The sequence below is a fragment of the Aspergillus puulaauensis genome, chromosome 4, assembly GCF_016861865.1.
Source record: "Aspergillus puulaauensis MK2 DNA, chromosome 4, nearly complete sequence".
NCBI classification, from domain to species: domain Eukaryota; kingdom Fungi; phylum Ascomycota; class Eurotiomycetes; order Eurotiales; family Aspergillaceae; genus Aspergillus; species Aspergillus puulaauensis.
Genome location: NC_054860.1, coordinates 726,779 through 740,352, shown reverse-complemented (window position 1 = coordinate 740,352; position 13,574 = coordinate 726,779). Strand labels below are relative to the sequence as shown.

The 13,574-nt window shown below is 49.7% G+C and overlaps 4 protein-coding genes and 1 non-coding gene across 5 annotated transcripts; 3 read left to right on the top strand and 2 right to left on the bottom strand.

The window, feature by feature from the left end:
• Positions 1-933: 933 nt before the first annotated feature.
• thtA lies at positions 934-4,979 on the top strand (the record flags this gene model as incomplete). Its single annotated transcript, XM_041703369.1, has 5 exons — positions 934-1,448; positions 1,501-1,615; positions 1,679-3,245; positions 3,305-3,477; positions 3,528-4,979. 5 exons carry the CDS (start codon positions 934-936, stop codon positions 4,977-4,979), a joined length of 3,822 nt encoding a protein of 1,273 aa, XP_041556062.1.
• A 606-nt stretch (positions 4,980-5,585) lies between these two features.
• Positions 5,586-8,923, top strand: APUU_40311A (putative mitochondrial translation initiation factor IF-2; the record flags this gene model as incomplete). The annotated part of the gene is made up of 3 exons (XM_041703368.1): positions 5,586-6,038; positions 6,109-8,624; positions 8,680-8,923. The coding sequence occupies 3 exons, from the start codon at positions 5,586-5,588 to the stop codon at positions 8,921-8,923; spliced, it is 3,213 nt and encodes a 1,070-aa protein (XP_041556061.1).
• Positions 8,924-9,342: 419 nt separating this feature from the next.
• APUU_40310S (rhodanese-like domain-containing protein) lies at positions 9,343-10,117 on the bottom strand (the record flags this gene model as incomplete). Its single annotated transcript, XM_041703367.1, has 2 exons — positions 9,343-9,738; positions 9,821-10,117. The coding sequence occupies 2 exons, from the start codon at positions 10,115-10,117 to the stop codon at positions 9,343-9,345; spliced, it is 693 nt and encodes a 230-aa protein (XP_041556060.1).
• Positions 10,118-10,668: 551 nt separating this feature from the next.
• On the top strand, positions 10,669-10,774 carry APUU_t40003A. The gene has a single exon. It is a non-coding gene; the product is annotated as a tRNA-Tyr (tRNA).
• Positions 10,775-11,428: 654 nt separating this feature from the next.
• On the bottom strand, positions 11,429-12,001 carry APUU_40309S (uncharacterized protein; the record flags this gene model as incomplete). The annotated part of the gene is made up of 1 exon (XM_041703366.1): positions 11,429-12,001. The coding sequence occupies one exon, from the start codon at positions 11,999-12,001 to the stop codon at positions 11,429-11,431; it is 573 nt and encodes a 190-aa protein (XP_041556059.1).
• Between the last annotated feature and the right edge of the window lie 1,573 nt (positions 12,002-13,574).

Below are 13,574 nucleotides of genomic sequence, written 5' to 3'. Positions count from 1 at the left end.
CCGGCAGCTGCTGAGTCATCTATATTTTGCAGGCATCAATGAGCTGCATTTTGAACAGCCCACCAGCCCCTCCAAGCCACCTCGGAGAGTTAGGTATCAGTTTACCGTCCAATCATCCTTGAATGACATTACTGGGACGACGATACCAATTGCAAAATCACGGGTGTGCTGCGTCTTTGGCTGCTTCTGTACCCTTACAATCAGCCGCCGCGTGATGGAATCATCAGAAATTCGTTAGCTACACTTATCCACCTTTTTCCTGACAGTCAGTCATGCTTGGCTGGTCTTTACAACGGCTTAATATAGCTCTATTCTTCTCGTCGAGCCTAGGTCCACGGAATCAGCGAGATTTTTAGGCTCCTTTTTTGTAAAGGATCGCCTCAGTCTTATCTCCACTCTCTCCGCTCTGTAAGTTCTATCTTCCATAAACAATACTTGCCACGGAAGTCCTGGCATTGTCGCGGGGTCTGACTTTTTGTTGTAGTCACACAACTGTCAGAGAAGCCTCTCTATCTGTAGCGATATATGCTCTTGGTGACTCTGCTATCCCCATTCTATCTCTGTCTCGTGTCTCTTTACCAGTTCAAAACACGGCCAGAATGAAACCAACGTCTGCAATACCAACCATGACGAGATAAGACTAGCCGGGTCTCTACCACTTCATACTTTACTTTTCGTTCCCGGACTTGCCTTCAGGACCTTCTCTTCCTTTGTATTTGTACTTTTGTTTATTCACCACTTGAGGCTGATATGGGAAATGAAGGGAGAAGTCCCGCTCTATGAAGACCTATTGACCTAAACTATCCCCATATATACACGATAGAGTCTGTCACGTTGGGACCCGCCATCCACGATTGAAAATCCCTTGATCAACAAGTTGCTTTCTCTTGAAGGGACCCTCGGGATTTATACTCAGCACAATTACACTACGACATGTCTGGGAAAATGCCTTCTGAGAGCGAGATGGATATTGACTCGGGTCCTCTAGCTAGCAAAGCAAAGCTAGGACTCCTAAGCCACACTCTAGTATCAAGCCCAATCATTCAATGGATTTTACCGGCGCGCCTCCGGAGCAAGTACCAGAATGACGTTATATTTGTTGGCGAACGGAACCTTCAGATCAAGGAAGCCATATCTGGAACACACTTGGAGGAGGTTTCTTCAAAATCTGATTTTGATTCTTATATCATGGCGGCGAAGGTGATCAATGTCAGCACAGAATTGCCATGGGAAGCCCAAATGAGGGTTGGGTCTGATGGTGCGGATGCTACCCTGGAACTGCGAGGCGGCCTTCCTTCTCAAATAATGGTCCTCAGTCTTGCTTCGAAAGAGCTAGTGTTCCTTTACTATTCGAGCGTCGCCAGTCAATTCATTCATTGCCACCGGCCATTGCCAAGCGATGTTAGTACTTTTGAGCGATTCGGTCGAAATATTGCTGTTGAACCAAGGTAAGCCATGCTGCTCCAATGTCTCAGGGATAGTATCATAATCATGTTACAGGTCTAGGGCAGTTGCTGTCAGCGCCTCCTCCGACTATTTTGGTGTGTTCATTCTAAAGACGCCTCCTGTCGTCCAAGCCCAGATGTCGGAGGGCCAGTTAGATCCCGTAGCAGAGGTGCGAACGCAAACCGTTTATCGGCTTTGAACTTATCTGCTAATAGACACTGTGATTTTCTAGGAGCGCTTTTTTCGTCTCGACGGCGATATCATCTTCATGGAATTTCTCTACCCTAAATCCGAGGACGGGGACAAGATCATCCTTCTTCTCTTGGTCTCCCACAATCAGACAACACATGCTGTATGCTACGAGTGGAACGCATGTCAAACTCTACGCCAATCCCACCCACTCGTAACAAAAAAGAAGCTGCCACCGGAGGATAGACTGCCCACCATGATGATACCGTTAACCAAGGCCTCCTCTTTCATGTTGGTAACCACAACTGCGATGACTATCTATAAAAACAAGCTTGACTCCCCTGGGCAGCCTACCAAATACCCGCTTCCTTTTCCTGACCGCGAGCAACAAAGATCACCTCTATGGACTCGATGGGCAAGGCCATTGCGCAACTGGTTATACAACCAAAAACATGACGATATATACCTTTGTCGGGAAGATGGCAGGATAGACTACTTGGGTGTTGGGAACGAAGGTGACGTTGAGAACCAAGCCCAACTTGGTCACTTGTCCTGCGACGTTGACGCGGCCTTTGATATCTTAGATATTGGCCATGAGGGTGGCGATCTTCTTCTAGCTGCTGGTAATACCGGTGATGGAGGGCTGTTCGTGCAGAAAGCCCGAGACCAGCCTCGGTGCGTCCAAAAGTTTATGAACTGGTCCCCGGTTACCGATTCTGTTATCGTGAAGCCCCCTCCGAGCCCGACCGCGATAGCGGATAACATCATTGGTGATCGGTTGTTTGTTTGCTCTGCATCGTCTTTCGGTCGTGGAGCCGTGGTTGAATTGCGACACGGGATTGAAGCACAGGTTGGACTTCTTATATCCTTGGAAGAACTTTCAGGCGCCAGGGATATATGGATTTTACCAGACAGCGCCAACGGTGGTGTTTTCATGTTAACCTCAGACCCTGTGTCCTCAACCATTCTCTATCTTCCAGCCAATTTCAGCGAAGAAATATCTGCCATTGATGAATCCGATTGTGGATTAGAACCAAATTCACCGACCCTAGCAGCCGGGTACGTCCTGTCAGGAAGCCTCATCCAGGTAACTGACAAAGCGATACTTATCGGCACGACAAATGATTCGCAGACCCGTTCTCGCCATGAATTGGGTCCGGACGAGAATATAACAGTGGCGGCTATGCATAGTCCAGCATCCCTTATTGTTATTGCTATCCGGACTCACCAGGGAATGCACATCCAATCAAAAAGAATCACTCCTGTGGACATCGGCGTCCAAGTGTCCGATATTGGTCCGACCATTGACCTGGATTATGAGCCTGTCTGTATGACGATCCAAAATCTCGATATCGGTACTCTTGCCTTTGTCGGAAGTGGAGATGGTAAGGTTCGGGTTTATAACATTGATGGAAACGCCAAATTTCTCCTAGACATGTCTGTCACCGTTGACAATGATGACGACATTTCAAAGGCTATTGATAGTCTTGCAATAGTTGCAAACACAACCCAGCCACCCAACAAAGCCGTCCTGCTATGCGGCCTGCGGAGCGGCTTCTTGATCATGTTTGACGTCTCAACAGATGCCGACAATGTTGATTCTCCCCTTGGTATGGCTCTTCCGACAGAAACTTTTGGTCTTTAAATTATACTAATACCTTACATATAGACATACGTCAAGCCACAATCAGACATCTGGGATATACATCGGTTAAAGTACAGGCTGGGGGAAATATTGGGTTACTGACATGCGGCAATAGCTTCTGGCAGTTAAGCTGCTCCCAAGGAGAGCAGGCATCCGACTGCGCTATTCAAAGAGTATGGATAACTGACCAAAATAATGTGAGTTTTGCCATTCAATTTACTTCATACGCGGTATCTCACGCTTTTAGCCCGCTTACTACCCGAGAGTCATACACAGCTTCACTACAATGGGCGCCGAGAATGCGGACATGAATGGCCTTTCTGGCAGCCTTTTCTGTGTCGCAGATGGGCAGCTGATGATATGCACATTAGATCATGCTGTTAGGACTATTCCTCGAAGAATCGATCTACCAGGCAGCGCGCACAAGGTGGCTTATTCGCAGCATCTAAAGAGCCTAGTGGTAGCATACAGCCAAACCGCGTTCGATACCGAAACGGATCCTGTCAAACGTTATACCAGGCCATATATCGAGTTCCTTGATCCAGATTCCCAAGATCCCCTTGGCAGTTCTATGGAGGGCTTAGGGGACCAAAGAAGTAAGCCCTGGAGACCTCAAGGTGCGGCCGGTGAGAAGATCAGTTGTATTCTGGAGTGGACCCCGAGAAAGGGTGATGAAGAGTATCATTTCATCGTCATTGGGACCGCACGGCGGAACCAGTCGGACCGCGGTCGGGTTATCTTTCTTCAAACTTCTCGAGACTCGTCCACGGCCCAGATTGAGTGCTCTGTCAAGTATATCCACAAATTTGATGGCCCGGTCTATTCCATCGTCCCATATGGGGATTTCACATTAATGGTGTCCACCGGTCATGAAATTATAGCATTGGAACCAAAATCCGCGCAGCCAAGGCGAGTTCGCTCAGCAAGATTTTCAGTCTTGTCTCCGGCTATCTCGATGTCCTCTCACGGACCATACGTCTACCTATCAACCGCTAGGGAGTCCCTCCTGATATTGAAGGCCACCGAAGATAAACTGGCTTTACATGCATATGGCCGCCAGAAGCACGATGGGCTCTCCCACATCCACATCGGAGGGGAGATGAAGCTGACCTTGGCCTCCAGCAGAGGTGGGCGGTTGAGCTTGCTCTCAGAAAATGGCGTGTCTGAAACCGACAAGATGATGCCTGTTGCATTGTGCGAAGCGCATCTCCCTTCGTCCGTAATGAAACTTATTTCTAGCTCCGAGCCGTCCCCGCTTTCGTCTCGTTCTCACGCATTCTATGGCACTGCCATAAATGGTACAGTTTATCGTTTCTTAACTCTAGAGGAGAAAGAATGGCGTCTTCTACGGTTGCTACAGGATCTCTGTATCCGGGATCCCGTCATATGTCCGTTCACGCCCAGAAGAAGAAGGCAGCGCAATCCGGTAGGCCATGAGCCTCTCGAGTTTAAGCCGTCCCATATGCACATTGACGGCGATATCCTGAGTCGACTTGTCTCGCGTGACTCGGACCATCTGGCGCAAATGCTCGATGGAGAGCTTGGAGAAGAAGGGGAGACCGCAGGCGTGAAGTCAGGACCCGCACACGATACTGTCCAAATCTTCACGGAGCTGGCTCGAGATGCCCTTGGGGAGTTCACAAACCCAAACGAAGCAGTTATGAGGTGGTTGAAGAGACTGTTCCATGTAGAATTCTAAATAGTCGACTCCTCGATCACTCGAGAACATCCACCGTCTGACTCATAATTTTGGGAAGTTTATTTTTAAGAAGAAAAAAATAAATAAAATTATTTCTGAGCAAAATCTCTAGCCAGGCAATACAAATCAGTAAACCTTCACTACGCAGTTGTAGTCTGGGCGGCTGGCGGACAGTGCAGACTGCAGTGCCCTGTCTTGTGCGGCTTAACAAATCGGGATGTCCTCTAAACTCCCCACCACTAAGTCCAAAATTCTTACTTAACTTCTTCCTCTCACTCTCCCTCCCTCCATTCAATTATTATCGGACCCCACATCATCCACGGGGCAGGAATAACAGTGATTTTCACTTACCCTTCGTCCATCTGATCTCAACTTCATTGTTGAGAGCTACTGGACCTTTTCTCCCCGCCTAGATTTTGCCACAACTCCGCCCGACCGTTGCAAGTCGCTGGCCGAAGAACCTGATATTGTTCGTACCCCCACAATAGACCACTAAAAATTCTACTCGTCAAAGGAACTTTTACTAATCTCTGTCCGTCATTTTCAGACCTGGTTCTTTCAAACTACTCGAAGACCGCCTTACTAGACGAAGGATATTCACCCAATATGGCGCCGAAGAAGGGAAACAGAAAGCAGGAGGACTGGGAAGCAGAACTAGGAGAGAGCATTCCTGCTGCGGGTGGTGACAGCCCAACTGAGGACGCTCCTCCCGCTGAAGGTGGCAATGATGGAGAGGCCGCGGGCAGTGGTGGCCTACTCGCTGCTCTGAGGAAGAACAAGAACAAGAAGGCCAAGAAGGGCAAGTCTGCAAACGACTTTGTCGAGGGCGAGGATGCTTCGGAAGGAGCAAACGGGGATGCAGACTTTTCCAGCAAACAACCTGAGGAGGGCACATTCGATGAGGATGATGTTTTTGCTGGAAAGAAGAACAAGCCTATCAAGGCTGTCGAAACACCGGCAGCCGAGCCTGAAGACGATGACTCCGGGCCCCGCGTGAAGACAAAGAAGGAGAAGGAAAGAGAAAAGAAAGAGAGGGAAAAGCAGCGAAAGAGAGAACAGGTGGGCTTCTTTCTGGCATTCTACTTGCCAGTCTGTCTTGGTGTTCTGTAGCTGACCACTCACCCCTTAGGCCGCTTCGAAGAAGAAGACTGGTGAACCTAAACAGGCCCAGCAAGCGAAGCCTGAACCGAAGAAGGAAGAGCCCGCCGCCGCACCCGCCGCCCCTGCGCCTGAGCCTGCTGGTGGCAAGAAGAAGAAGGTCCCAGCTCATTTGCTTGCAATCCAGAAACAACAGGAGGCTCTTAGACAACAGCGCGAGGAGGAAGAGCGTCGCTTAGCAGAGGAGAAGGCTGCTGAAGATGCGAAACGACTCCTGACTGAGGAAGAGGCCCAGAAAAAGGAAGAGGCTCGCCAACGAAAGAAGGAGAAGGAGAGAGAAAGGAAAGAACAACTAAAGAAGGAAGGAAAACTTCTTACGAAGGCTCAGAGGGAGGCCAAGGAACGAAATGAGCTGCGTATGAAGCAAATGCTTGCTGCAGGTGTTGGTACTGTTGCTGGTTTGGAGGAAGGTGGCGCTGAGAAAAAGCGGCCTGTTTATGAAAACAAGAAGAAGAAGGCCCCTAAGAAACATGAGGAGGACCTCGAGGCTGCCGCTGCTCGGGCTAAGGCTCAGCGTGAAGCCGAAGACGAGCGACGAAGAAAGGAAGAGGAGGAGCGGAAAGCTAAGGCCGAAGCTGAAGCTGCTGCTGCCTCTGCTGCTGCTGCTGCTACTGGCGAGGAGAGTGAAGATGACGACTGGGAGAAGGCTGCTGACGCCGAGGATGTAAAGGATAGTTGGGACGCTCCCAGTGACGAGGAAGAGACAGAAAAGAAGCCCGCTGTTGCCAACGGTCAAGGAAAGACGTTACCAGAGCGACCTGCAGCTAAGTCTGCTCAGGAAGAGTCCGATGAGGAATCAGAGGAAGACTCCGACGAGGAATCGGACTCTGAAGACGAAGAGCAGTCCGCGACTCAGAAGGCAATTGCCCAGAGAAAGGCAGAAGCCGCTGAGCGGAGAAAGAAGCAGCACGAAGAGGCTTTGGCAGCACGGTCGAAGGATAACCTGCGTTCTCCCATTTGTTGTATTCTGGGTCACGTCGACACTGGTAAGACAAAGCTTCTGGATAAGATTCGACAGACAAACGTCCAAGAAGGTGAGGCAGGTGGTATTACCCAACAAATCGGTGCTACATACTTCCCTGTCGATTCTCTGCGTCAGAAGACTGCTGTTGTGAACAAAGATGGCAAGTTCGACTTCAAGATCCCAGGTCTGCTCGTTATCGATACCCCTGGTCACGAGTCTTTCTCCAACCTGCGATCTAGAGGTTCGTCTCTTTGTAACATTGCCATTCTCGTTGTCGATATCATGCACGGTCTCGAACCGCAAACTCTAGAGTCTATGAGGCTCCTCCGTGACCGCCGTACTCCATTTATCGTTGCTCTAAACAAGATTGATCGTCTGTATGGCTGGAAAAAGATTGACAACAACGGCTTCCAGGAGAGTTTGGAAATGCAGAGCAAGGGCGTTCAGAACGAGTTCCGTACACGTCTGGAGCGAACCAAGGTCCTCTTCGCCGAGCAAGGTTTCAACTCCGAGCTCTTCTACGAGAACAAGTCGATGGCCCGGAATGTGTCTCTCGTGCCAACGTCCGCCCACACGGGCGAGGGTGTTCCCGACATGTTGAAGCTTCTGACAAGCTTGACCCAGGAGCGTATGACCAACGCTCTGATGTACTTGTCCGAGGTTGAGTGTACTGTTCTTGAAGTGAAGATTATCGAAGGTCTCGGTACTACCATCGACGTTGTCCTGTCGAACGGTATCCTGCGGGAGGGTGATCGGGTTGTGTTGTGCGGTCTTAACGGCCCTATATCAACTAATATTCGAGCATTGCTCACGCCTGCTCCTCTGAAGGAGCTCCGATTGAAGTCTCAATATGTTCACAACAAGGAGGTCAAGGCATCTCTTGGTGTTAAGATCGCAGCCAATGACCTGGAACACGCCATCGCTGGTTCCCGCCTCATGGTCGTCGGACCCGATGATGAGGAGGAGGACGTCGAAGAAGAAGTCATGTCTGATCTCGAGAACTTGCTCAGCAAGGTCTCCAAGGATATGCGCGGTGTCAGTGTTCAAGCGTCCACCCTCGGCTCCCTTGAGGCGCTGCTCGAGTTCCTCCGCGTTTCCAAGATTCCGGTTGCAAATATCTCGATTGGTCCCGTGTATAAGCGCGATGTGATGATGTGCGGTACAATGTTGGAGAAGGCTAAGGAATTCGCAGTCATGCTGTGTTTCGATGTCAAGGTTGACAAGGAAGCGCAAGCCTACGCAGACGATGTTGGTGTCAAAATCTTTACTGCAGACATCATCTACCACTTGTTTGATGACTTCACCAAGCACATGGCAGAGCTCACAGAGCGCAAGAAGGAAGAGGCGAAACTCCTTGCCGTCTTCCCCTGTGTCCTCAAGACGGTGGCCGTCTTCAACAAGAAGGATCCTATCGTCATCGGTGTCGATGTTGCTGAGGGCAGCCTGCGGTTGCACACTCCCCTATCTGCCATCAAGACAAATGGAACCACTGGTGCTAAGGAAATTGTCGAGCTCGGAAGAGTGTAAGTTATCTATAAAACCTCTCATCTCATAACCAACACTAACCTTCTCATCTAGTGCCGGTATCGAACGCGATCACAAGGCAGTCCAGGTTGTTAAGAGAGGACAGCCCTCCGTCGCGGTCAAGATTGATGGCTCCAACCAACCCATGTACGGTCGACAATTAGAAGAGTCCGACACACTGTACTCTCACATCTCTCGTGCAAGTATCGACACACTGAAGGAGTTCTACCGCTCTGATGTATCCATGGAAGAATGGGCCCTTATCAAGAAGCTCAAGCCCGCTTTCGACATTCCTTGAGCCATCCGCGTGATAGTTATAAAGCTCCTGTTCCCCAACGGGCTCAATTCCTTGACTTTCTTCTGCTCTTGGCTACCTTGACATAACCAAGGTGGTATGCAAACTATCTGAATGGGAGCCGTCCAATGGCCTATGATGTGATACGATAACATCTTCGACATTGGACGGGGTCGAGGGGTGGAATATCGATGGACTGGCGGCTATGACTTGAATTTTCAGGGATGTACATGATTTAGGGCTATAAAATAGGGTGTAGTTGATACCTAGTTTTTTTTATGACTGGATTTATCAAAAAAACAAAAAAGTTTTTGAACAACTCTTTATTGCACTTGGTATGTACGCAGAATTCACTCCATTCAATATTCATTTTATGCGGCTGGAAATAAGATAGTCAACCCAAATGAAACTCAGCCAACTACCTACTCATACCCTTCCCATTCCTCTGCCCTTCCTCCATTCTGTGCCCAGTCCAGCCAGCTCCCATCGTAAACTCCGATCCTCTCCGGGTCATACCCGGCTTGGACAGCCAACTGCGCCGCGGCCCTGGCCCTCACTCCCGCCTTGCAGTAGAATACTATATCACCCCCGTCTTCACCCGAGCCCGCGCCGGGCTTGGGATACCCAAACCTAGTCTCAAACTCATCCGGCGTCAAAAAGAGGGCATCCGGCTGTGAAGCTAACGGCACGGCAACTGCGGAGGGGATGACCCCGGTACTGGTGAGTTCGGCTGGTTCGCGGACGTCAACTAGGATGAGGTTCTTTTGGGGCGAGGAAGGCGGCGTGTCTGCTGTTTCTGAGGGGAGACGCGCATTTATCTGTTTGGGGTTCGGTGTTAGACAGTGCGTTCTATTTATTTTTTCCTGCACTTGTTTGAGTAGGTATAGGTGGAGGAAATACATCTTCAAAGCCCCATTGTCGGAATGTAGGGCTACCGCTCTTCTCGCTGTTCCAGCGAACGGTTGACGGTGATACTTGTGGAAAACGATGTGCTGGTGTAGTCTGCACCCGCGAGAACCGGGAGTATTGGCTGGCTTGAAACTGGGTTCGGCGTGCGAGGCATGATGTTGAGAGTTGTCGGCCAGTGCGGAGGTTTCGGGCTGCGGTACGCTCTCTGGGGAGAGCATACTTGGTGGCGCGCGCGACGAGGGACGCGATGTCACCTGGTCGGTGTCTGACGGAAATTAAGGAGGTCATCCTTAGACTTGGACTTTTGATCGCAATGGGGATGTTGCAAAACGATGGAGAGCTGGAGTTGGTCGCGAATTCTCGGTTTCCTCGGGTGATGTCACGGCCGAGCTCCACCGCCCAGCTTCACGATACTATGCGGAGAACCACGATGGCCTCGACAGATAAAACTCACTGGTATATATTATATAACGCTTGAAGTTCGTGGGGTAACTAGGTTTACTAGTTTGAATCGGACTGGGGATTCCCACATATGCATTTCGAGATACAATTACCTATGGCTGGTTAACCCCGCTACAAATAGTCAAATATATATCGAAGCTGCGACTATTGCATGATCGAAACCACAAAGCCAACAACACCAAACGAAGTTTACAAGTGTAGAACTAGAAGTATCTGTCATACTAACGCTGATAGTAATCATGTTTATAATAAAGGACGGGACAATTCTATTCTTTTTTTGATGATGCTCCGGCAAAGGCCCTCATAAGAACACTGCATGGTAATAGTTTACCACGGGTATATTATGGCTAAACTCTAAAAATAAAGTAACTGATCAACCCCCGATGGTCTAGTTGGATATGGCGTTCGGCTGTAATATCACGTGGTAACCTAGTTACCAACATTGTAACCGAAAGGTCGCCGGCTCGATTCCGGCTCGGGGGAGTCAACTTTTTTTTTTTTTTTTATCTTTGCTCCTTCCTTCCTACTGCACTTATTGCGTTACTTACCATACATGGATGGACACATATGATCGCGCGATATCACCCATGGGCCTTGATTCAAAAGGTACCTTCACTTTGCAAAGTGACCAGTTAACACTGTTACTATCACCGACAAGACAATCTAGATCAGATATCGACGCCGCGGCAGACTGGTCCTTTAGACTCGCCAAACCAAAAGGCCTGCATTGATTATTTTGGGCCACAGCCACGGAGCGGCATTAGAAATGGGCCGAAATTGAAAATAATATGCTCATAACTCAGGATGCACCCTACTCTAGGGTCGGCCGGCTGTCTTACCGAACCACGTACGAATCACACGGATGGCAGAAGACTGTCATGTTATGCGAAGACCAACCACCTTGAAACAGCTGTGTCGCTACTAAGGGGATTACTATACACTAAGTTGGACATGGCACTTGGATATTTAGACATTTGTAAATGCAAGAAACTGTAACTAAAAGGGTGTCATTAGCTCGGAGTCCGGTGCCGATAATTTGCATTAACTTATCGCCTTGTATACCTTAGACACGCCTGCCCAGGAACCACATTTAACCTCAGGGTAAATACAAACAACAGGGAACAAAATTGAATCAACTCAGTCATGGGAGATGTGCAAAATAGCAGGGTTCCCGGAGTCTTTCGACCAAATCTCAAAGGAACCGGATTCCGCCCCAATATAGATCGAGAATTGCCCATCATCACCAGCAGCCTTACAGGCGTTCGTTATATCCAACAGGGGCGGGTTTGTCAATGCCGGCACAGGGAAAGTGTTGATAGCGTCCGTTGAAGGAGGCGCATTGTTGCCACTCACAGTGGCCTCATCCCAGTCAGAGGAGACCGCAGGAGAAACGGTTAAGTTAAATCCGTACTCTGGGAGTTTGGTGAAGGCTGGGAACTGCACAGTGCACTGGGTAATAGTGGAAGGATCCACGTCGCCAGGAATTTCGAACCCGACAATACTGCGAATCCAGGCGAGACCGCCAGTGTTTGCCCGCAGCCTGTCCTCAGAGCCGTAGGTGCACTGGTAGCAGTCGTTACCAGGGCAGTCGGTGCAGCTCACAGTCGACCGCATGATGGTTGAGTCTTTGATTGCAGGTCTGTTGACCTGGGCTGCTTGGGAGGCAGTCGCGAGAATCGCAAGGGCGGAGACAATCTTGATGGTATACATTTTGGAGATTTGAGGGTCGTTCTTGTAAAGAAGACTGAAGCTGAAAGAAAGAAATAAATGTATTTGTTTGGGTTGATCACATTCAAACTCCTCGGCGTAGGCGATGTATTTATACTGCTCTCATCAAACTCGTGGAACCCGGGATTCCTCGTATTTGGACGCCTTCGTATCCAGCAGCCTTCATCATCATAATCCTTCAGGCAGGGTCGAATGTCAATGGGAGACATGCATCAGATGGAATTTGGTTGGCCCGGGGGAATCACGATCCCAACGCATGTTTTGCCCAATACGAATCGGGATCCAATGAAAAACCTGGGGCGTGGCGATCGTTAGTGCGAAAGTTCAACTGTCAAGGATGATTGGAGATGTTTCTTCAGCCTCGAAAGAAACCGAGCTCAGAAGAGTCACCACATCAAGGTGGCGTTATCGGTGCTTTGTGCTTTGTGAGATGCTTCGCTGGCCCAGTTGATGCCTGGTCTCACTTGGGTGGTCGTGGGCAAATGGGGCACATGTTGCGTGAGCGAAGACAACAACTGGGGCCTATCCCGGGCGAGACTCTGTGCCTATTAATATCTGTAGGGCTGAGGACGTGCAGAAGTTCAGTCAAGGTTGGCTGGTTGACGTTTGCAGGGGCCATGTGTCCGACTTAGGTTCTTTTCACTTCATGATCTCTTCTCACTTCTCCCTCATCTATGCCACGATTTAATCGACGGATTTCGGGCACCTGCATTTTGCTCACCAATTTGCAAGTCAACAAACCCTAGCCTTGTCATGTTGCTCGGAGTCCACCGAGGGCAGAGCTTGACTCCGAGACCTGCAGTGTCGTACAACGTCGAGGGATGGTTTGATATCCACACCACTTGCTCGACATCAACATTAGCATTTGGGGTCGGCACCGTCAGATCATGCCACATTTGACCCTTGGGTGTGGATGGCGCCCTTTATCCACGATCCTTCTGGCGCATGTGCATGTTACGTTAGAAACATGGGAGCCACGATTCTCAGGAAAATAGGATTGCTTTTGCAGATGATTGGACAATCCAAGAAACAATGCTTCTCGAGTCTCGACTCTACACTAGGACGGCAAAATGGCAGGCAAACCGGTAGCTGGCACATTATGCAAGGCGCCGCTCGGATGTGTCGTTGGCCCATTTTCAACATACGAAGAGCCGGGAGACGCCCATAGTTGCCTGGTCCCACCTGCTACTATTCTGGGATAGAAGGCATGGCTTCCCTGTGCCAATCCTTTGCCCCAAATGTCTGAGTTCAAGTTGTCCCTCAACGTGGCGGATAAGCTTGAGAGTTTATAAACTCGTGCAGGTATATCGGTCTGTGCCAACGCTGTGCCAACCTTGTGAGCGTGTCCCAATTTAGCTCCAATCTCCCCGAGAGAAAGAAAAAGTACATTCTATTGAGTGCTGTGACAGCAAGCAGACCTTAACCAAAGTCATGTTAAGGTTGTTCTGACAGGTTTCCATGGATGGCCTGACTGCCTGGCGTGCCTGGCGCCCCTGTGTGCCTGAGGCTTCGAAAGTCTCCTTGTAAGGTGATTCGGCAATCTCGTTCCCGGCCG